General features: G+C 43.7%; 5 protein-coding genes across 5 annotated transcripts; 1 reads left to right on the forward strand and 4 right to left on the reverse strand.

Annotated features, from left to right (window-relative positions):
* Nucleotides 1-446: 446 nt before the first annotated feature.
* LAJ45_03243 (uncharacterized protein) lies at nucleotides 447-1,356 on the forward strand (the record flags this gene model as incomplete). The annotated part of the gene is made up of 5 exons (XM_046112830.1): nucleotides 447-461; nucleotides 666-780; nucleotides 840-977; nucleotides 1,040-1,199; nucleotides 1,272-1,356. The coding sequence occupies 5 exons, from the start codon at nucleotides 447-449 to the stop codon at nucleotides 1,354-1,356; spliced, it is 513 nt and encodes a 170-aa protein (XP_045973707.1).
* Nucleotides 1,357-2,208: 852 nt separating this feature from the next.
* LAJ45_03244 (uncharacterized protein) lies at nucleotides 2,209-3,042 on the reverse strand (the record flags this gene model as incomplete). The annotated part of the gene is made up of 1 exon (XM_046112831.1): nucleotides 2,209-3,042. One exon carries the CDS (start codon nucleotides 3,040-3,042, stop codon nucleotides 2,209-2,211), a length of 834 nt encoding a protein of 277 aa, XP_045973708.1.
* A 1,087-nt stretch (nucleotides 3,043-4,129) lies between these two features.
* On the reverse strand, nucleotides 4,130-4,995 carry LAJ45_03245 (uncharacterized protein; the record flags this gene model as incomplete). The annotated part of the gene is made up of 2 exons (XM_046112832.1): nucleotides 4,130-4,504; nucleotides 4,576-4,995. 2 exons carry the CDS (start codon nucleotides 4,993-4,995, stop codon nucleotides 4,130-4,132), a joined length of 795 nt encoding a protein of 264 aa, XP_045973709.1.
* Nucleotides 4,996-8,479: 3,484 nt separating this feature from the next.
* LAJ45_03246 (uncharacterized protein) lies at nucleotides 8,480-9,375 on the reverse strand (the record flags this gene model as incomplete). The annotated part of the gene is made up of 6 exons (XM_046112833.1): nucleotides 8,480-8,608; nucleotides 8,664-8,806; nucleotides 8,873-8,882; nucleotides 9,100-9,124; nucleotides 9,194-9,306; nucleotides 9,367-9,375. The coding sequence occupies 6 exons, from the start codon at nucleotides 9,373-9,375 to the stop codon at nucleotides 8,480-8,482; spliced, it is 429 nt and encodes a 142-aa protein (XP_045973710.1).
* A 5,902-nt stretch (nucleotides 9,376-15,277) lies between these two features.
* LAJ45_03247 (uncharacterized protein) lies at nucleotides 15,278-16,430 on the reverse strand (the record flags this gene model as incomplete). Its single annotated transcript, XM_046112834.1, has 2 exons — nucleotides 15,278-15,682; nucleotides 15,741-16,430. 2 exons carry the CDS (start codon nucleotides 16,428-16,430, stop codon nucleotides 15,278-15,280), a joined length of 1,095 nt encoding a protein of 364 aa, XP_045973711.1.
* Nucleotides 16,431-22,664: the final 6,234 nt, after the last annotated feature.

The following is a 22,664-nucleotide window of genomic DNA, read 5'->3' on the forward strand; positions in this document are numbered from 1 at the left end:
ACTAATCTAGCCTGGGCCAAGAACGTGAAGAGATCCACGTGTTGGCATCTTATTTTCAGCAAGCTGTGGCGGTTGATGGCGAGCCAGGGATGCCCAAACGGCGCGAATATCGAAATCCTTCATTGGCTCATCAACTGTCAGATAACTGTCGGGTAGAGAAGATGCGTTGGTTGACAATTGTGTTTCAAGATGTGAGGTTGGAGAAAGGAAACGTCTGAGATCTGATACTCTACTGAGGTGTTGGTCTGCGCCAAGCGTCCTGATCTTGCCCGATATAGCAGTCCGCTGCCAAGAATGGTGCTAATCGAATTAAGCTCGCACAAAAAATGTTGCCCCTCCCCCACCTCAACCCTTATTTTTCACCACCACCCGCTCCACCTCTCTTCCTTGTTCCATTCTCTACGGCCATTTTTCAATCCACGAAATAAACAACAAAACCAGCAAAAATGATCATTTACAAGGTTAGTGATATTAATGTTTCCTCGCATATCTTCTCGAGACCTTCTCTTCTGTATTTGATGCGGGGTCAATACAAGAGGTGGGGTAAATCTTAATTTGGGTGATAATTCTGGAATATCGAGTCTCCAGATAGCTATTGCTACCGCGTTTGGTCTTATGAGTTACTCAAAACCTTTTTTAACGGTTGCTGACTCTCTCCCACATAGGACGTTATCTCCGGCGACGAGATGATCTCGGACGCCTACGACATGAAGTTGGTGGACGACGTTGTGTATGAAGTGGACTGCACCATGGTTACAATTAAGAAGGGCGCCGATGTTGGTATGTTGCAAATCATGTTTTCCGAATACTCTTCCCCGACACTGACACCGTGAGCATAGATATCGGTGCGAACGCTTCGGCTGAGGAGGCCTCAGAGGAACTTGAGGATGGCTCTGAGACTGTCAACAACGTTTGCCATTCTTTCCGTCTCCAGCCAACTAGCTATGATAAGAAGAGCTACCTTGGCCACCTTAAGAGTTCGTGGTGTATATTCCTCCCGCCTACATTTCAATTAAGCTAAGTCTGTTTCATTCAACAGCATACATGAAGACTGTCAAGGCCAAGCTCGTCGAGAATGGCGCCGCTCCTGAGGAGGTTACCACTTTCGAGAAGGGTGCTCAGGCATTTGCCAAGAAGATCGTTGCCAACTTCAAGGATTACGAGTTCCTTGTTGGTGAGAGCATGGATATCAACGGAATGTATGTTTCCATAAAGTTCCTTTCTTGCCTTGATAAGCTCTACAATGAACGGGCCTGCTGACATGCGAATAGGGTTCCTCTTCTTAACTACAGAGAGGACGGATCTACTCCTTTTATTATTTTCTGGAAGCATGGAATGAAGGAGGAGAAGGTTTGAATTGCGCTGCTACATTCTATTTTTCTGGCAGGAACATATTACCAATCTTGTTGTGTAATTCGGAGTTGGAACAAAAAAAAAATTCACAAACTTTATTGAAGAAATCGCTGCATATGTGGAGTCGCGGAATCCACTCATTGATGATACACTGGTGAAATATTAGTGGTTCAAGCTTCTTCCCGGATAATTGGTCAAAAGCCAACTAGGATTTTTACTAGGATACTACCAAGTAGTGTAGTTGACATTGAGATATGCTACTTTATTGGTACTCTTAGATACATAGATTTAGTCATTATATATGTACTTGTATGAGCAAGTGATCAGCCTACGGTATCAGTACTTCCTTTACGCCCTTATCTCCCATGTCTCTAATATCTTCTCGGGGCATAAGAAAACCGTTTTCTTATAGGCCAATAGGTTCTTGCGTTCTACCAACCATTCTCCTCTGACCTTCACCTCTTAACGCCAGAAAAAAGCGAGTGATAATCCACGACAAAAGTTTCCTTATGCCCGAACAAGGCTCCTAATGATGAAACGTCTATATTTACGAGAGGGTTATGTCTATGTAATATCATTGGATAATACATGACCTTATACATGATGTTGGTGTTTTGTAACATACATACTGACTATACGACACGTATGTGTGGCTTTAATTATGGCTATAATCACCCTCTCCCATACCTGAATCGAGAGAATGGGATATTTCACACATGCATACTATTTAAAGGAAGGGGTTTTCAACTCTCAATGGGTCAAGACGAATCCCTGTCTGGAATACGAGTTAATAGTGCATGAGAGATATGGAGGTCATCCGTTTATTTACTTATATTCAACCATACAGATTTGATTCTAGTCCTCATATGCTTCCCAATTCTCCAAGCTTCCATAATCGTCAGGCAGTTGCTCTGCCTCCGTGTCCGCAGTATCGCCAAGTCCCATTACCTTATCCTCCGCGGTTTGCTTTTGGATAAGCCCGCATTTGAGACCCCTAAGGATATGGGCGTTTCTCTCAGACCTTTCGCTGGCCTCACATAACACTTCCCCCCCCAACGAGAACAGCCAACGATCAAGCCATTCAATCAGCCTCCCCCCCGTCCTTCTCTTCGAAAAGCTCGATGTTCTAAGAGCTTCCAACACCTCTTTGTTCCCAGAAATAGCCACTAAAATACACGCATCACATTTATTTTCTTGAAAAAAAACTGGCCCAGACTCAAGGGGGGCCTTTATGACGGGGAATATCTTAAGGTAGTCAGATGGCGTGGTCCAATAAGCGTTGATTTGCTTCAAAGAAGTGACCAGAGATTCAGCAACAGGATGCTGGAGTGGTACGAAGATATTGAATTGCGGCCCGGTGACCTCGCGGCGGACCTTGTGGAGAATCGAGCTGATGATGTAGGTGTGGAGAGTCTCATGAAGTTTGCAGTACCTCTTCGGATGCGTTCTCGACATGAGCTTCTTCAACCCTTTTTGCTTCTGTAGTAAGTGATCTGGCAATAATGCAATTTTCTTTTTTTCGTTAAAGCCATGGGTGGTGTCGGTCATTCCAAGCTCAGTAAGCCCAGGATCAGTGGTGTGTTCTCCCCATATTGTGTTTGGTGGACGATAGAGAGCGGCGGCGAAGGCGTCTTTGTCTTCTATGGAAAGACATGCCAGTGACGTAATTTTCTTGATGTTAGAACCCATTGTAGATTCTCAACTATTTCAGCCTGTTATGTGCGTAATGTAGTTTTGTTGATATTAATGAATTATCGTGGCACATGACTGTTGAGGTTTTTATATAAATGTACGCCTAAAGAAACTACATGTAGTCGCGCCGTAGTTCGTGCTAGCAGAATCTGTAGATTTCACGCATTCAACAGTCTTACTTGAATTCGAATAAAATCGAATTGTTCGTGACTTTTATGCTTGAAAAAGACCCAACGAGAAATCGTCATTAACATCCTATATTATCATACGTTGATAAACATCAAGGCTTTGAAAGACTAGCCTTTTAGTTTTGGGGAATCAATTTTAAGGGGATTTGTAATCACCCGAAACCAAGGCTGTTCATGATCTGTAGGCCTGCGCGTGGCCACCAGTTTGAAACCTCCTGGGCAGAAAACTGGAGCAGTATGTAGGAGCTTGTGCGGAAGGGTAGTGGCAAACGAGATTATTACATCGTCAACGGAAAAGTAGTTATCCAATTCAATATATATATATATGTTAGCTGTCGAATAATTTAGATTAGTACGGAGAGGTAATGGGTGAAGGAGATACCTTTTCTAAAATGAATCTTGACACTACTGCATGTGGTTACTTCCCGTATCTCATGGACATTTCGATTCAGTTTTTTAATATTCAATCTGATACTTAATTCGGATTTATTATGTACAATACTTACAAGATAGGTAAACAGTTCCATGCCGGGGATACGAGCTTTATAGGCCTATATATAGATCCCAGGACGAAAAAAAAAAAAAAAAAAACCGAATACTGATGTTTCAGGATACACACTCCTTTTTTCTGGTCCTACATGACACCCATCGTCCCATCTATCCACGTGAATCTTCTCATGACATCTCTCCGTATGATGGGCGTGACAAGCTGAGAAAATAAAAACCAGGGAAATAACACCTATGACCGCGTCCACCGAGCTTTGGCAACCGTAGAGCCTAAACCTGTGTAAAATGCAAGGCAAGTTGACATAGAAAACGAAAAATCTAAACGAGTGTAGTAAGAAACACTTCAAGGGATGGGCTAAAAAAAAAAGTTTCCGTCCGTTTTCTAACTCTCACACAATTTCAGCCGCCGAAGTCGGTTCATTATCTGAAAAATCACTATTGAACGAGACGGTGTCCGGATAGTCCTCCGAAAAATCCGTGATATGGTGTGAAACGACATTGTTCCTATGACCTTGATCCTCCTGCTCTGACGGTCTTATCGGTAATGGGTTTTGTTCTGGTAATGTTGGAGTTGGCGGAGGAGAGTCATGCGGATAGATTACGATATCAGAGTGCTGCTGGGAAATATTTTGGTGGAGAACTGTAGTATCAAGCCGAAGAGTTCGATTTGGGGCGACAGCGTGGAATGGCCTTGTCGGATCTGAATAGTTGGAGTGCGGGAGGGCTTGTGGCAGTGGTGTTGGAAATGACTGTTGAGCCGGAATCTGTTGCAAAGAGAGAATAAAACATTAGGAATCTCCAAGTATATCTGTAATTGAAGCAATAAGACACCTACAGTCTGATCGTTCCTGTAAATTCCAAACACAGCAGCCTCATATGTTGGCGGTTTCTCCTCCTCCTCCTCGATGACACGGGGTCGTTGTTGTCGCTGCTGTCCATGCCCAAAACCATGTCGGTTTTTGCTTCTTGTCCTTGTCCACCAAATAATTGTAATCACCACAGCCAACACAATGATTACAGCCGAAATCGTTATTCCCACCAGTGCTGCGGTATCGATCGTTCCTCCATTGTTAACTACTGGCACCGCGCTAGGTGTTGGCGGCGTACTGTAATCGGGACGATTTGGGTCTACTGAGGTTGGAACTGGGCTCCATTGACCATCGAGTGAACTGGTGTTTTCGGAGCGATGGGAACCTCCAGTAGCACTAGTGTCCGAGTCCTGGCTGGGTGCCGTGACACCTTCGAATGGCGACATCGTTGGCTGTCTTCCTCCGTCAAAGTATCCTTTTAAAGTATAGAAAGGGGGGGGGGGGGGGTAGAAGGAACTATAAGATGGATGGAGGGTGCTGTAGTTCCATAAGTAGTGTTCGAGAAATACACTCATGTGCACATGGTACATGTATGGACCTGCACACACACTCAGCTTCAGCCCCCGCTACTAGCTTATATAGGCAAAATGGCTGATGGCAACTATCTAAGTCATCCCAAAGTGTGGTCCCAGTAGCGAGAAGGCGCAACATTTTTCTTGAGCGGGAGGAAAGTGTGGCAGCCGACCCTTTGTGGTACCAGTGTAAGGGGAGACAAAGTTGGATCTTTACCATGTAGTATGTAGGCACTTACTGGGTATTTAGGGAGTCCTGCTTATTGCCTATTGTAGGGAGCGATTTTTATTTACATAGAATTCCAGTACTCTCTTAGTGTGCACTTAAGGTTTTCGATCTACGGAACGAGCCTGCACCTAATATTTGCGACACAAGAAGCTACCAAAACAAAAAGTTGGGAACTTTTGAAGTGAGTAGCCGGTTTCAGAACTCCTTTTACACTAGAGCACATAAAGTACATAAAAGTACATAAACCACATAAAAGTAACCATGTAGACACACGATATGACCTCTACGTCTACTACTGCTACTGGTGGAATTAAGATCGCCGGTATTTACCCAGTCTATTCCTGAAAAAGCACAATCGTTTGTTACTTTTTTGCCACATACATGTGTGACAAGCGATGCTGTTCTAAGACCAGTACCAACAACCGAGTTTGTATGCGAACAAGCGGCCAAAGATTCGAGACAGGAAGAATTTAAGGTGCCTTTCCCCCTGGACTCTCCGCTAGGGCCGATATACCTATTGACAACTCTGTAATGACACCATGCAGTGACTGCGTTACCTTAAAGTTCTTTGGCTAAGGTTCACAGTACGGTTGAGACCATGTTATCTACAGTAATAAGATCACATCTTTTGTCATGGTGCTGGGAAAGTTCGTGCTAATAATAATAACTCAACACTGCCACTTCTGGACGTATATAGAACACGACTGCTATTGCATACCATACAAAAAAGCGCCAAATCCACCTTTTTGTATGTCATGCAATATTAGTCGTGTTCGGAAACGCTATGAAATTACAAGTATAGGTATGTTAACTTAGCTGGGGACGCCACGGTATTTGTTATTCTACCTATGCGAGTGGCAATAATAAACCATTGGCCCCAGATGTTGCTGGTGTCCAGGATCGTGGGATATCGACCAGATGTTGCCTTACTGTGGTGATACCTACATGTACTCTAGATACCTGTCAAAGTGTAAGACTACCAATTAAGATTCAACTTGTAGGCACTCCAAATCAAGACATGTTTGTACATCCTTAGGAGGCCGACACTTGCTATTTCCATCAACCACTACCTCCAAATATGTATGATGATATATATGATCATGAAGTTGATGTCTGTTTAAGCATTTGTGTCCCGGTGGCTTGGGAACCATCACTTTCCTGGGGCATCCTGTGGTATCCAGTAACCTGGTTAAGATTGCCATAGGGATGTGGACATGTTTCAGAAAACATTCCCGATTTTGATGGATTAAGCTGCCGATAAGGAATCATGTAATAAAACATAATTAAGGTAAAGTATCTGCCTGAGTTACTCTACATGTACTTACTCTACTTCGTATATATACGTGCATGTACCTACTATAATGTACGTAGCACGTACTTTGGTTTCGTTGTTAACAGGCACAAGGATATTGTTAGATCTAGTTAGAGCTATGTAGAGTACCGTGCTGCATAAATACGTTGAATCCCTTTATTGGCGCCGAAATTACTCTACCTAGCTCATGCTGCTAAAAACCAATGCTTTTTAATCCTTGCCCATTGTACCATATTCTATATCCCAACCAACGACGTAATCGTGCTCCACTTAGCATCGAAGGAACAACTCGGGAGGACAGAACATGTTTGTTGGCGACGCAAAACTCATTATGCGATCCATTCAAGCCAACATGCTATTCCCCGAAGGATCAGTCAAGGTCATCTCGCCTGTGACTCAATAGTCTAAATTGACGACCGTCGTCTGATTAACACTTCCGCAATACCTCCTTCGATAAAGACAAACGGAAAGGACCCATATCTTAAACAACTCATCAACCCGGGGTCATTTTGCCGCCAGGAAGCCCTCCATCCCTTCCGTGAGACTTCATCGTACTCAGAAATATTCCGTTGGCGGAAAGGATGAATGTGAGGTTGGAAATATAACCATATTTATTGAAGAACACGAATCGATAGCACCTAACTTACGGTTTAGCATCTAAAAGTCCAGGCCCCATATAGTATCAGGGAACCCCCCGTTGTCAGTAGGGTAAGTTAGTACAGTTGATAAAAATTTAAATAACCAGTTTAGGTAAGTACATCGTAAGTATCGTGATGCATCACTTACTAGTTAAATCAATAGATGAATGTAGCTTACAGTCTTTTTTTCCACGGAGAATAGATGGAATCCATAAAAATAGGCCACTGACCGGTACCACTACTGATGCAGGCCTTAGAATAAGTACTGGAGCTACGATAATATAATATACTCGATGCGCACCCCATACACGTAGCTAATGGCTAGCTAGGCTCCATTAATCGGTATACGGTCCCTATAATAATACTATTTGATCCGGCAAATCTTTCTGTATAGAAATTGTTTCTCCGGACTAAGTGCGAAAACGATGGACTATCGAGATTTCATAAAATAATAACATTAGCTCCAGATATTGCCTACAGCAATCACATTATAATTAGTTAGAGGGATACCTCACACAAAGCTAAGACAGGAACATCTATTAGTGCCATTCCACTACCGGGCTATGCTTATCATTGGGCATCTAGAAGATGTCAATGAGTTAGCTACATGTAATTAGGAAGGTTAACCCCCGAAGTTTTCCCTCCTACTATGTTGCGCCGTGCATATAAAAGATCTCGTTCTAGGATAACGCTATAATCTTAGAGGCTGATCGACATCATATTTCAATAATAGTTAAGTATCAACCTAAAACTGCATTTTCAGTCTCGTGAAACATGGTATTCGCCCAGAATCCGGGAACAGAGGATCAGTAACGTACACATAGTCTGAGACAGGCTCATATATGGGTGGCTTCAACCGGTTTATTTCAAATCGAAAAGGCATAATGAATTTTCTCTAAGGCTCTTTTTATTATGCCCAAGACAAAAGCGAATACCTCATTAATATAAGAAACGGAAAAAAAAAAACCATGTATAAGCCGCCCAAAAACGAAAAACGAAAAACGAAAACGAAAAGTTCAAGAAAAGTCTGACACCTCCTTAGTTTATCATCAAAGTACAATCTCACAAAAGAAAATCCAATTAATCACCCATTATCGTCAACATGATGCACCTCTTTCATAATCGAAGAATCAAAGCACGAAGATAAAATTCGGAGGAATAGAAAGCCAGAGAGCTATTTCATTTCAGGAGGACCGAGACAATGTCTTGTAGCTCTTGAGCAAGCTTAAGGGCTCTTTCAGCGGCCGAGATATTGCCGAACCCAGCGACATAGGTTACATGATCGTAGGTATTGACGCAGTGCATATCCTGAGTTGTGATTTTGGTGTAACCATCCGAAGTGATGGTTACATCGATAACCAACCTTTCGAAGTGTAAAGTATCCATAACAGTTTCGACAACAGTTGAAAGGTCGCCCGATCCTTGCATTTTCGGAGATGTTCCGTTTCCCCCTGAAGCCATGATGGTTTTGTAAGGGAATCAATGAAGGTATGGATTGAATTGTGCCTGGTTGGTTTCATCAGTCAGATCTAACCTCCTTAGGTAATTGGGAATACTTTGAAGCAAACATACCTAAATTCAACTATGAGATAAATGGATTGTGGTGGAAATCTAAATTCTCGAAATAATCGTGGATAAAGTGAGTGAAGGACTGTGACTGAGGTATTCCAATATATGGCTCAACCTGACGTTCGCTTTCGAAGTAACGGAGAAATGGAGTAGGAAGAGAATATATATCTCAAATGTCAGCTTTTGCCGTCTTGTCGTGGAGATATGGGATTGCAGGCACAAAAGTATACTATAGTCCCGGGCATGTGGAAGGATCTAAACAGAGAGGAGATGGAAAGGTTATAAAGAGTATTACAACGTGGCAAGGGAAAGAAAACTACCGACTTCTTTGGCTGACCTCTAAACAGCCTGGTGGAGATGATATCTGTGGAGACGACAGATATGAGTAGGGCTAAGACTGGTTGGTTGGGATCTCGCCAGTAAGGCTTCGACCAGGTCTAGTGGAACCCAGTAGTGGCAGAACCAGTCTACGGGAGCGGGGCACCCGTTTCTCAAACCAGGAACATGGGCACCGGAAAAGAAATTTTTGGTGTGGTTCAGAAACAACCCAGTGGTTAACGAAACATGAATCAGAGGATATCGCTAAGATAAGATTCACTGCTGGAACACCGTCCGGATTGTGTACAGGTGACTACATCCATGGGACCACCATGGATGCAATATCTAAGAACAAAATCTCGCAAATTTCATGGATTCAATGCAGTAGTATTATCCCTTTACGCATGATTAGATTATTCTAGTGTATAAACTACTCTTTGGCGAACATAGGAGCCAATGGCAGGACGGGTTCTGACAACAACACCCGGGCAATGTTACCAACATATACAATGGGGCCATTTTAACGATTATAATTAAGTGAAAAATGTCAGAATAATTTACGTTGTTCTGCCAAAATTCCTAACGCTCTAATTGCTAGTTCAACAGCTATCGAATGCGAATTGAATATCATTCATTCACGCCTACTAGTATAATTAACTTATCAGTGTGTTTATATGGAGACACATATATCCACTGACTGACACTCACTAATTCATATCCCCGTCAATGACATGCAGAAGAAATGTCGGAGTTGGAATCAATACATGAAGAACTCGTATCTGCAGTCAAAAACCCCCATCGACGATACAAAACCTTGAGGGAGTGTGAATCGACCCTGGCAGGCATCAAAAAAAGGAACAGAACGCACGCACAGACCCTACTTGATCTATCCTCTTGTGTAACTACGCCATAATTGCGAAGCTCTCTCTCGATTTCGGTCTTTCTACTAGATACGTCCTAGAGAACCGCTGTGAAGGGTTTGACTCTGAAGATGGGAATATACTTTGAGGCCTCGCTGCTATTATTTAAATTACAGCCTAGACGGATGCAAATACCACCGAAGAAAGAGACTTTTCCTCAATCCCTCTCTGTCATAAACTTTAAAGGCGGCTTATGGGATGTTATTATTGTTCTAGTGTTTATAATAACGACGCGTTTACCGAAATCACCGCCATTTTGTTCCTTCAATTTCTTCGATAACGGTACTCCAACGCTCTTGAAAATTTGTTATGTAACTACACTCACTCACGGGGTGAATGTGGATCCTGTCTGACGGCGGTCAGGGATTTGAGGCCAATAACAGAGTTAGGATATGGACGCCAAGGGCAAATTACTGCAAACAGAACCATCAGACAGGACCCGCCGTCAGTAGGTGAGCAGCTGTACTTGTTATGGCATCTTGTGGCGAATTTATTTCAATGGGGCTACATGACGGTCTTGGGAGCTGCCTGCATGACGTTTCATCATTCTTACGGCTATTGAAGATATTCACTGGCCAAGGATTAATCATAAGGTAATTCCTAGCCATTGGTTTAGAGATCTAGTCAAATGCGAGCGCCGCGGGCCGCAACCTACCGTATGTAAGACAAGGCTGAGGGTTCGTTAAGATCTATGGTTTGGTTCGTCTCCATTTACAGATTATCTTTTCCTATTTGCATTCTACCGGCAATGCCTAAACGAATCAATCAGTTGACTCGGCTATAGTGTTTTATAGCGATCTACCGCATATCTATTGGTTAGTCTCCTAAAAACATACCTACCTTTGGAACGAGACAGAAAAACACCCATAGATATTCCCCTGCATTGTGCATGAAATGATTATTCTACCTAGATCCAGTATGAAAGAGGTCACGAGGGAGACCCGAAGAGCTCGAGGAGGCTTTGTATACGTAGCTTAGCTTTCTCACTAGCCAGTCAAATAAGGCCTTACTGATTTCCTTGTTTATTGAGAATGACGTTTAAGATTACTGTATAAGAGAAAATTTCACAACATAGTCTTCATTATATATATGGATACCCTCTCAATACGGTTTTCTAGCGCGATACTTTTTAATAGGCTCAGATCTCCTTTCTTTCCCTCCCTTCCTTTTCTTTAAAAGCAAAGTACCACTTATTACATATATTATAAGTTATTAACCTTGTCCCTGACGTGTGTGCATGCGGCAACATATCATGGCATGAAGAGCATGTGGTTTGATCAACCTAATCATCAGAACATTACATGAATCCTGTAGAAAAGCCCCGGCTGAGATCCACATACGTAGGAAACATTGCTATACAATTAACATAACTGTGTATGTTCATGTATAACGAAAGGTAAAGGTATTGTCGAAGCAGGGGCCTAAAAACAGGGCTTGTATGGATTTCTGGGCCAATAAGGCCTTAAGGTTCTTCCCATATACGTTCATGATCAGCTGCAGGGGAAGGTAACGAACGGCTACTGATTACGCTCATTTCCAATGACCACTGCAAATTGAACCCTTGTATTTTCAGATTCTTCTGCCTGTCCCGAATATAATTAATTCGATCATAACTTATTTCCCCCCTCTATCTATATCAACTTAGAAGTGCAGTGTCGGATATCTCTTACCCCTGAAAGCCCTATATTATTACATGTACGTCGTATCAGCGCTAGTGTAGGTCATCTGAGCTTCAGTCGGTCAATTGAGTGAATATATAACCCCTCGGCCTTTATATGTATGTTTTTATGACTCAATGGAAAGAAATGTATCTTTCGAAAAAATTTGATCGGTAGGTTGGGCGCGTGACGGATGAAAAAGAGGCGGCCACATCCAATAGCTACTTGTTGTGTCCGTTACCTGGTAGTCAAGGGCCGTTTCAAGTTCTGCAGTCGGAACTACATACATAAACATCGGTTTAGCTGAATAGCTAGTAGCTGCATATATCATCTTAGACAAAGCACATGTAATTATTAGAGATAGATATCCGGCAACGTGACATGGATGTTCCGGATCGCCTGGTGTACCAAACGTTACAACCAGTCAGATTGTCGGGTCCCTAGGCGCGCCCTTGTGCCTGTCCCGAGGGCTTGGATAAGCATCCATGACAAGGCTGGGCTTCTATAAAATCCGCCGAGCATAATATTGCAACAATGTGTCTGTGCATATTTAAAAAGCCATTGATGCGTATTGCGTATGTCGGTAATAGCGAAAGAGCTGCACATGACCATTGTATTAATTATTTAGACGAGATATGCGTTTATCGGCACACTGTGCCAATTGCACTGGTTATGAATACATACGTTTACGTATGTAGATATACTTGTATCATGAGTGATTTAATCACCCTATCACGACGTCGAGCCGTATCTCACGATGAACATCTGATTGTGTTATCTACCGCCTATAAATCTTTACTGAAGGTATGTACCTCCGAAACCAACGAGCATTGTGAAGTCATTTCACATCACTGATCTGCAATTGGTCACGTTCAGATGATCGTAAGATGCTCCTGGGATTCTTATAAACCTCGGTAGTCAATCTGGACTTCCATACGTGCTGAGACATTGGAAACTATCAATTGTTTTTACTTTCACCGTGCCCAAGTAATCGTCCGAGTTAGTTCTAGTCCCTTGACTATGGTACTGTAGCTAGCAAATGATCTGCAAACAATCTTGGCGTTGCCAAGGCGGCTATATCCAGGATAATAATTCAGAGCCACCATAGTCGACCCGTGTTGCCTAGATCGTTCTTAGATTCCTACGCGTGACCACTTCTACGTCTTCGACTTTTTCACGGCTTGAAGAACCACGGCTCGACAACAGACTACATACGCACTCACAACCTAACTTCGGCGTAAATATCTCAATTCCTTCAGTTTGCATGCTCGGTACCTTGCTAAAAACGACGCAGGCGTCACACCATATCAAGAGATGAAAACCAGGAGCTCAAGTAAGGCGGTCGAGAACAACGGACATGAAGCTGGAGGGAATGATTGCCCACGTGATGGCGCGAAAAGTGTTGGAAAGACGATACAAGTGCATAAAGGGAAATTGAGTAGTGATGCGGCAGGAAAGGAGGCAGAGACACCGAACGAAGTTAAAGAGAAATTACCAGTTTTCAAGAACGCGAGCAAAAATAAGGAAGCTGGGATGGAAAAGGGGGGAAGATTGCGCACTTTGCAGATAATGTGGAGAAGAATGAGCAGCGGATTGCTGGTGGGCAATGGCGCACTGTTTTCGAGGGGTTGAAAGGATAGCCTCGTGGGATAAGACCTCATCAAAATTCTTTATGGAGGTCCAAGATACATACAGAGCTACCAGTACGAAATGAGCAATCGAATGAACTTATTACAGGGAAGGAGAATTCGGAAGGTGATAAAGAAGAGGTCTTGCGGGAACGATATCGAGTTTCAGGGTCTATAAATCTAGATATTTATTATATAAGTATACAGTTTCCAATCGATGCATGGCTAGGTAGGAAATATAAAATATCAGAACTCTTGGAGTTTAGGCAACGAAATTACAACGCCCAAGAATTAGAACTCTAATTGCTACTTTACTATCGATTCCCAAGTCGTTTATCCATGCCATACAGAACCTTTTCTGAAACATACATGTAGACTTGCAAAGAACCTCTCCCCGTAAGAAGAAATTGGTTAAAAAGGCATCGATATTTTGCAACGCTTTTCTTTGTATGGTATTTTCTATTTTGTTGTTTTATTTGTTTTCGTTTTGCCACCTATCTCAGCTTATCAGATCAGATATTGTTATATAACCTCTGGGCCACATACAATTAATGAAGTAGTTAATTAGTCAATAAGAACTTCCTGCAAGTTCGACATAAGCATGATTTAAGGCCCATAAGACTAATACCAACTACCAACGTGACTTTATATCCCAAAAAATATATATAGTTTTCAACCATGATCTACTGATTCGAATATTCACATGATCATCGAGAGTTGCAATGAATTAAAAAAAAAAAGAAATCGAGAGTTGCAATTATACCTCTAATGATGTACGAGTGATAATCCATGATTAATGTATAGAGCATAATAATAAGAATGATCTCTCGTACTACGTAGTCACATACAAACGTGAGGTTATGTCGATGCTCATGGGATTACCGCTGGGGGAAACCTCCAAAACCCAGCCCTACTAGGTCGCGAAATGCATCAGTAAATGCATCACTTTTTTGTTTGTGGAAATGCATCAGCAAATACATTAGAAAATGTGTAGGGAAAGCCATCAAAAACATATGGGGAAATGCGTCACCCAGTCCAGTTTGAAGCATTTCCTACGTATACCAATTGAAAATGAATCAATTGATTCATTCCCCTAAAGTTTACTGATGAATTTCCCACGTGTTTCAATGGGAAATATATCACTTGATAGTTTCGCTGATACCTTTCCCACATATGTTAATGGATATGCGTCATTTGGTTCATTTCCCAACCTAGTAGAGAAAAGAAAATGAAGAAGAAGCAAAAGAAACCAAAAGGAAGAGGGGGGGGGGGGGTTATACTCCTGCCTGTTTCGCTATGCGGGCGTATATTTGGTTCTCTTAGGTGTCACTCGCGTACATCTACTAATATGTAGTTTGGCTCTACGAGGCTGAAAAATGTAACAAGAAATGTGTAGGAAATGCATCACGTTCCCCATCCCGCTTTTGCGAGAAATATATCAAAGTGACCAACCAATGAATGTCTTTTCACGCGATGGATCGCCACCGTTTTACTCGTGAAACAAAACAACAGAAATAGAGCTATGTGTCGAGTGATATTCCATGATCGAAAGAAGAATAGTTGGACTTTTACGAAAAAATATCATCATATAATATCAATCTATGTACAGCTTTTTCTACCGTTCGTAGAACAACGATCTAGAAAAGCACGTGAAAAAAAAATAACAAAGACTCCGAATCCAAAGAAAAGAAAAGACCCCAATCCGTAAATGCCCTGCTCCATCATCTGTTTGTACATTTCATCAATCCGTCCATCGGTTCGTCTCATACATATTTTTTTCTTCTTTTTTTTCATCCCATCCATTTTCCATTGTATCGCTTCTTAACATGGCCGCGTTATCTTGAAATGATTGGCTTTTGAGAACTAATCGAGGCGGGTGTGCGTTTATCGCTGCTTCGCTGCCAGAGCGGCGGCACGCGACGCTCTCCTGGCCTTGCCCTTCTTGGTGTAGGAGTCCACGAAAAAGCTGACAAAGAGATAGGTCAAAGGTGTGAGGTAGAAGCAGTTTGCAAGAACAGCCCAGACTTCCTCGGGACCGGAGAGACAGAAGACCATGCCTGGCTCGGAGTGCATTCCAACAGAGCTTCCGTTCTTCATCATCTCACCAGCATTCGCAGAGGAGGCGGCATTGAGAATGGTGGTGGCAGTAGTAGGGGTGAAGTAGATGAAGAGGTGGATGGCAGCTCCGGATCCACCAACGATGAACTGTGTGATCTGAAGGGAGGTGAGGGAGCGCTTAAGAGCGTTGGGGACGTGGATGTGGAGGGTTGAGAGGGTGTAGTAAGTGTACTATATATACATTTGTTAGTATACCGTGATTGAAGGTTCAGATGGGAGGGTAAATTACCATAAGTGTGTGGATCAGAGAGTTGAAAACACAGAAGAGCCAGATGGGAGGGGACATGAAACGAATTCCAGCCCACATGCAAATCATAGCACCAGCGTGATGGTACGTCTGCAAAAGGCTGCTCTTCTTTCCTTTGGCAATGATAATGGCGGTATCAATAACTTCATAGAACTTGCTCAAGTAGAACAGCCATCCGTAGAATGCAAGACCCTCCTCCCACATTCCGACAGGTCCTTGCAATAAATTCTCTGGCAATTGGGTCAAATCCGTCCCGAATCTTGTCTCTGGGCGAATCTTGCAAAGCGACTCCACGACCCCGGAAACACCACGCGTGGTTACAATTGAGCGGTGCACAGCCATGCACATTCCAACGAAAGTCCACAGCGAGTAGATAGCCAGGAAAAGGTTGTGGGCAATCACAAACGATTTGAACGCTCTGGTTTTTGAGACCCGGTAGGGTGTACCATCGCAGCGGGAGTTAAAGGCATGGACGACCGTCGCATACACGGCAGCAATTGTGAGAGGAACGGCAGGGTTGAGCAGAGATGTGTAGAGCGATTCTGAGATTGAGAACGGGTATACGCCAGGTGCGGGGGGGGTTGCAGGCGAAGCTAATGATGGGGATGGAAGAGCAGTGATCCACGAATTGGGTGGCAGGGCAAGCCTGAGGGACGACATCAATGAGGCCATTGTGTGATATTTTGGATCCTGGATATGTGAACCGGAAGGATTGTGGTTGTGGGTGAATGAGCGATGGGGTGATTGTAGAAAAGGGAGAAGAGGAAGGGGGGTGGTGGAGTGATAAGAGGATGGGGAATGCTAAGAAAGTTGGCCCTATATTGGGGACACCCAACCGCTATCGGGCTAGAGGAAGTAGTTCTGTTGGGAGCTGCACAACGCGTTCTGTGAGGGGTGCGAGGGAAAAAAAAAACGTGAGAGTGGTGGGGTTAGGGACTGGGGAGGGGGGTGTGAGGGACCCTCGGGGGAGTATGTACTCTATTCACCTATCTACTCACAGTACGAGTCAACTAAGGTTACGCCATTCCGGGGAAAGGTTACAGGGAAACTAAGAGACGTACTACTCTACATAGAGTAGTAATTCTTGCGACTAACTGAAGTAGGGAGCTTGCAATTGGAAGAACATCGAATTCATCAATTGAGGTAAAACATCATGTCGTCTTCTCAGCCTTTCAGAAACATCAATTCAACAATCAATGCAGGGGAGACGGATCAGAGACAGCGTAGGTACTCTAAAGATTCTGCTGGCTGTTGTGCGCCACCGCTCTATCAGGACATTCACCTCAATCCCTAGCCTATGGACCCTTAAAAATACACTTTCCGGGGCACCTATCGGGTGTTTTGTGTTCAGTCAACTCTTCATTGCCGCAGCTCAACAGAAAAAAAAAGGTCCAAGAGGAAAAAAAAAAGCTATCCAACAATCAACAATCAATAACAACAATAATAAAAACCACTCTACCTCTCTATCACACTCAACTCGATATCACATATCCCGCCACCAGCTGGGCATCCAGCAAAAATCTAGGAAAATTCACAAGCGTTCCAGAGCTTCCCGAGGCTGTTCTCTAGTGTTTTCCCTACAGTTGAGTCTTTTGTTATACCCTTAAATTTTAACCGAGGCAGCAGACAGGTTTAAACCGAAACGATACTCTTTTGAAAACAAGAACAGGGACCTGAGGTCGGGGTATCGATCTTCAACTTTTTTTTTTGGCGCCGTCGTCGCTGCACGGAAAAACATTGTTCCAGTAGCAGCTGGTAACACAGCCGTAAATTGTTGGGAATGTGCAGGGGGGTGGATCTGAGAGGGGCACTTCAAGTCTTCAACGGTCTGGTTGCCAATGCTTTGTTATTAACGTGCCCTCTACCCGAGCAGACCGAGCCGAGGGGAGGGAAGGGGAAGGTAGAAATCCCTGAGTAGAGTAAGGTTGCATGCTCTGAGACCACTCTAGAAGAGAGAGTTCATCTGGAGAGGTCGAGGGCCTACGATGGTTCGTTCAGATAGAGTCGGGAGATAACCGAGAGGATCTGGCTTACATACTCGACACATTCCAACATTCCAACACTCCCCCGCGGCCCGACAGAAACCTGATTTGGTGGGAAACCGAAAGTGTATCTAACATCCCTCCTTCTTTGCTGTATCGTCCTCAGTCCTTGCCATCCTCACCCTCCTTCTTCTCCACGACCTCAAGACCCCAACTCCATCACCCACATTGCCGGCGCAGCATGAACCTTTTGCTACCAACAAAAAGCAAGTCTCTGTGTAACTCGTAGTGGATATTTCTTCTTTCTGATCTTCCGAGTCGAATCGTTTATCCCTGGAATCATCTTTGCGGATCTGCGCACGCACCCGTATGGAGCCGACAGCGAGCAAAAAGAACGCATAGACATCGGTCGGTGGATAAGAATACTACTCTTATCGTTATCCGCGCTCTACAACGTCATCGCCCACACGATATGTCGTTAGCTCTTTTCTTATCGATATCGATCTGTACTGCAGGCAACGCAAAAAAATAAAAACACGAGTGAAATTTCATGATCCGGATTGATGTCACTTGGATCGACTTTGGCTCTACACGCAGCCAACACTATTTTCCAGAGGAGAAAAATAAAGGGGAGGTGGAAAGTACCTGCAGTTAAACAGCATCTCGAGATGATTTCTTTAGCCAAGACCAATTAAGTTGCTGTACTCACAGAAAAGTTTGGCCATACTTGGCTAAAAATCCCTTTATGAGCGAAAAGGAGTTTTGTTGCGAAAACCTCTTTACTCGTTGGCCCTGGTGTCTACCCACATGGAAAGAGGATGATCAATGACGACAAAAAATGAAGATGCTGCAAGGCCGGGTCTCCGGGTAGCTCCCTCTATACATACCCCGGAAATGGTTTGAAATGCTGAAGTCGGGGGAAGGGGATTAAGAAAGAGGAAATAGCAGGAAGGTGAAGGTGAACGGCAAGAAAGTGCATGAGGGTAAATGTGAGGAAATTAGTGCTCCGGATCCCCGGATCAGGTAAAACCCACCACCACTAGTGAGAAGAGCAACCCGGGACGAGCCGTAAGGTCTTGCATTCCTCGATCAAACCCGGCTCCGATCCTTTATCCAAGATGCCGCATGTCTTTAAAGTATATGGTGCGAGATTTATATAGCTAGATCGATCTATTAAACTGCATGTGGCCTTAACATTACCACGCCAACTAGGAACTCATCTCTTTCATAAGTAGATGCCAGGATTAAGGTGTATGTAGCAACAGGGCCTGATCGAATATTCTAGAATCCAATCCAGGCCTCTACATATATGTGCAGGCGATTTTATCTCCCAAGGGGGTTTACTTGCATGCTGGTAGAGTACACCACCACCATTACCCCCACTTTCGTCTCACCCACATATATATCCCAAAGGAACCTTCCGAATAGTTACGCATAAATAATCATTTATGAATCATCCCCTGTTGGTAATGCGTCACAGGATATCACCCGCTTAGTATTCTCGTTGCCAGCCATGTGTGGTTAGTTACATACGCATTTGACCGGAGGTCATTAAGAGGATGAATCAAATCAACTTTCCTTTTATACATTTCTCCCCACTTGTAGTAGTTAACTTTTAGGCTCTGGGGAATAGCTCGGCTCCTCTGCCGATTGGTTGGTTCGATCGGCATCTGGTAGGGTTAGGTCAAGCATAAAATTTTGGCCTATATAGATCTCGATATGTTAATACCTTCAATAGGGAGTATATTCTATAACAATATATGCTATATCTGATACTTCGGTTGGAGGAATGTTGTGTGTGGACTACGGACGTATGTTGGAGGTAGGGTTTATAAATTTCCGGCTTTTTTCTTTATAACGGAATGTTTTGAAACAAGGCATTCGATCTTGAATGGACTCCTCAAGAGAGGATTCAGTGGCGAGATTGATACCAAGTATATGTGATTATATTATATACATGTGGCTGTAGAGAAAAGACAATACATGTAATTATAGGAGGAACTCGAGAGCCACAGTCGATGTGTATTCAAGGAGTCGTGTCATATTGTCACCTAGAAACATCCTGCTGCAACGGAATTTGATTGCGCACGTATACACGTGGCGACGCTTTTAATTGGTATAAAAAAATATAGATAATTGGATCAAGTACTTTCTCTCAGAAACAACATAAAAATGACACCTCAGGAAGGTCCGAGTGATCTATCATGATTCAACTGAACTTATTTCTCCCGATCACTTGATCCCGACCACCCCACTTTCAGCAAGTACACGAATCTCGCTGGTCGCCGGTTCGCCCACTCACCTTGCCTCGCCTCACACCCCATTTAACCCTTCACATCCCCATCCAACTTCACACACTTCGCACTTCAAATAGCCTAACTACACATACACAGCCACACTTGTACTACTACAACCTCCAAGGGTTTACAAACTTTCCCTTCCTCACAACAATTCATCTAAAGTGCTGCTCTCTCGGTAATCTCTGTGCTAGAAACAAGACCCATGGGGAAAACAGATAACCACACAACCTGAGATAAACATGTTTCACATCGGAACTTGCGCACGTGGAACTCCTGGGGAAGGTTCTTTTGTTTTTCTTTTTACTTTTTGTTTTCGTTCGTCCGGTCAACAAGGCGGGGCCTGAATCGCATTGGTACTAATCAACCAATGTAGCATATGTCTCACCTGTGTACTCTACTCGAAAACAGCCATAACAGAAAAGGTTTTTTCAACGGAGATCGCCCGTACGGGACTAGAAAAAAAGAAAAAAATCACCCAGTTCTCTTTTCAAAACATTGTCCGACAGCCAGCTAGGACGAGCGCGCGCGTGCGGGCTGAGCCTTTTTGATCGCCAGGTGCCTCATACCATTCGTGCTGCGTATGACGCGAGAAGGCATAGTAGGTGGGTGTGTCAACTTCAGAGGAATTTTTTTTGTATGGGAATTAGAGAAAATTCCACCGTTGGGCTAGGCACTAGTACCATTATGGGAGTAGATCTCCCAATTTCTATAGATTGATTGGCTGCAAACGCTATAGCTTCTCGAGCCATACGTCGCCCAAAAGGTTATATAAAACCAAAACAATGTTTTTTCTTTTCTTTTTTTTCTTTCAGGTGGGGCCAGGAGTGACTCTCGACCGACAATTTTTGCCCCCTTCCCTGCTCTCTATAGAGCCGGAGAGAGCGAGAAATCGAAAGGCTGCACCTTGGTTTCGTATTTTTTTTCTATGTACACCACGAGGCCCGTGAGCGTATTCTGCAAGTTTGACGGAGTCATTGGCTCGAAGGGGATATATACAAACGTGCGCACGTCCATCCGGACGCCTGTCAATATACCCTACATACATATATATTCGCGGACATCAAACTAGAGCCCTGCTCGACGGACATCGGGGATGCAATGGTGGTGAGGAAATGGCCCGCGCGGGCATCGGAGTATTCGGTTGGTCGGAGATCATTTTGCGTGTCTGTAGGGGAGGGATCGATACATGTAGTTTCACTTTATTGTGCTATACTGTGCCGTGTGCGAGGCTGAAAAGTTCTGACGTATGTAATATATATGTAGATATATTGCGATGTGAGAAAGTAGGGAGGCCGAGCTAGGGGAGTAGGGCACACCCATTGGTGAGGAGTTGGCATTCCGAATTAGTGGTAGGGAATTCCCTTATGCCCAAAATTGCGAGAGGGTAAATTATAAGATGATAATGATCAAGAGAGCTAGAATAGGAGCTAGAGGTTCGCCAGTGATGGTTTGCAAAATGCGTAGCTGTGATGTAGAATAGATACATGCCTACCCGCTGCGGTCAGATTCTGTCTCAGTTCCAGAATATAGCTAGTACACGTAGATCACACAACAACGTTAATGCTTGCACGACTGCTGTCACTCTTCCTGCTGTGTATTGGCTGAGAGTGATGGAAGGCGGCATGACAAAACTATTAGCTACATGTACATATATGTAGGTACATGTACTTACATGGTCTGATCTAGTAGGTACATGTACTCTACCTGGATGTACTCTACCCAGAGCTCTTTCGCTATTTAATTGATCGACTGCGCAATTATATATGTACATGTATGTATCATGTACTCTTAAGGCACTCTGGAGAAAAAAGAATGGTATAGTACTACAAGTAGAGTAAATCATGGAAGGTATGTAGAGTACGCTAGAGGCACAATGTACCGTTACCGCTGGTACTCACGCGATAGGTCGCAACCGATATGCCCAGATCAAGCGGCAATCACCCATCCATCCCTCCGCTCCTCTTTCGCGCGCTTTCTTGGTTTTAAGCGCGGACGAGCATGCGGGGGGTAATTCAAACAAATCCCGAGACCCTATAGATCGAGGGGGGGATTCTTCTGGAACGTCGAGGCGTTCTCAATAGTAAAACGCCTCATGCATGCTGTCAGCTCATGCTCAATTTACGGAGAAACCCTATCTATAGTATGTAGCAACGGGAATCAATTAGCGCGGCCCCCTCTCCTACTCTAGAACTTCGGGTGGAGGGGAGGGAGGAGGGAACAGGAGGAGAGGGGACTAGGGGAGGGAACTGGAGGGGGATCCTGGGAGAGATTTAGAGTACATACATGTATGTATTTACAGCGGCAGGTAATAAGTGATGGAAGGGAAGTGAAGGGAAGGAATGGCTGGGAAGAATACCGGGTTGAGAGTATATAAGATGTCATCAAATATAAGATAATATATCTCTAGCTCAGCTCTAAATGTGTAATTTGATTTGAATTTCAGCATGCAATGCATAAATAATCATTACCAGCCAGCAGACCGGTGCTCCAAACTCAACTACCTAGTACATGTAGTTACATACATGTAGTAATAACACGACATCGAGGTCTGAGAGTATTAGGTAGGTAGCCGGTGGGTAGATACATGAGTAGGTACAACACAAAAACTGAATAAAATTTATTAA

This window comes from Morchella importuna (genome assembly GCF_003444635.1).
Source record: "Morchella importuna strain M04M26 chromosome Unknown Morimp01GS007, whole genome shotgun sequence".
NCBI lineage: Eukaryota > Fungi > Ascomycota > Pezizomycetes > Pezizales > Morchellaceae > Morchella > Morchella importuna.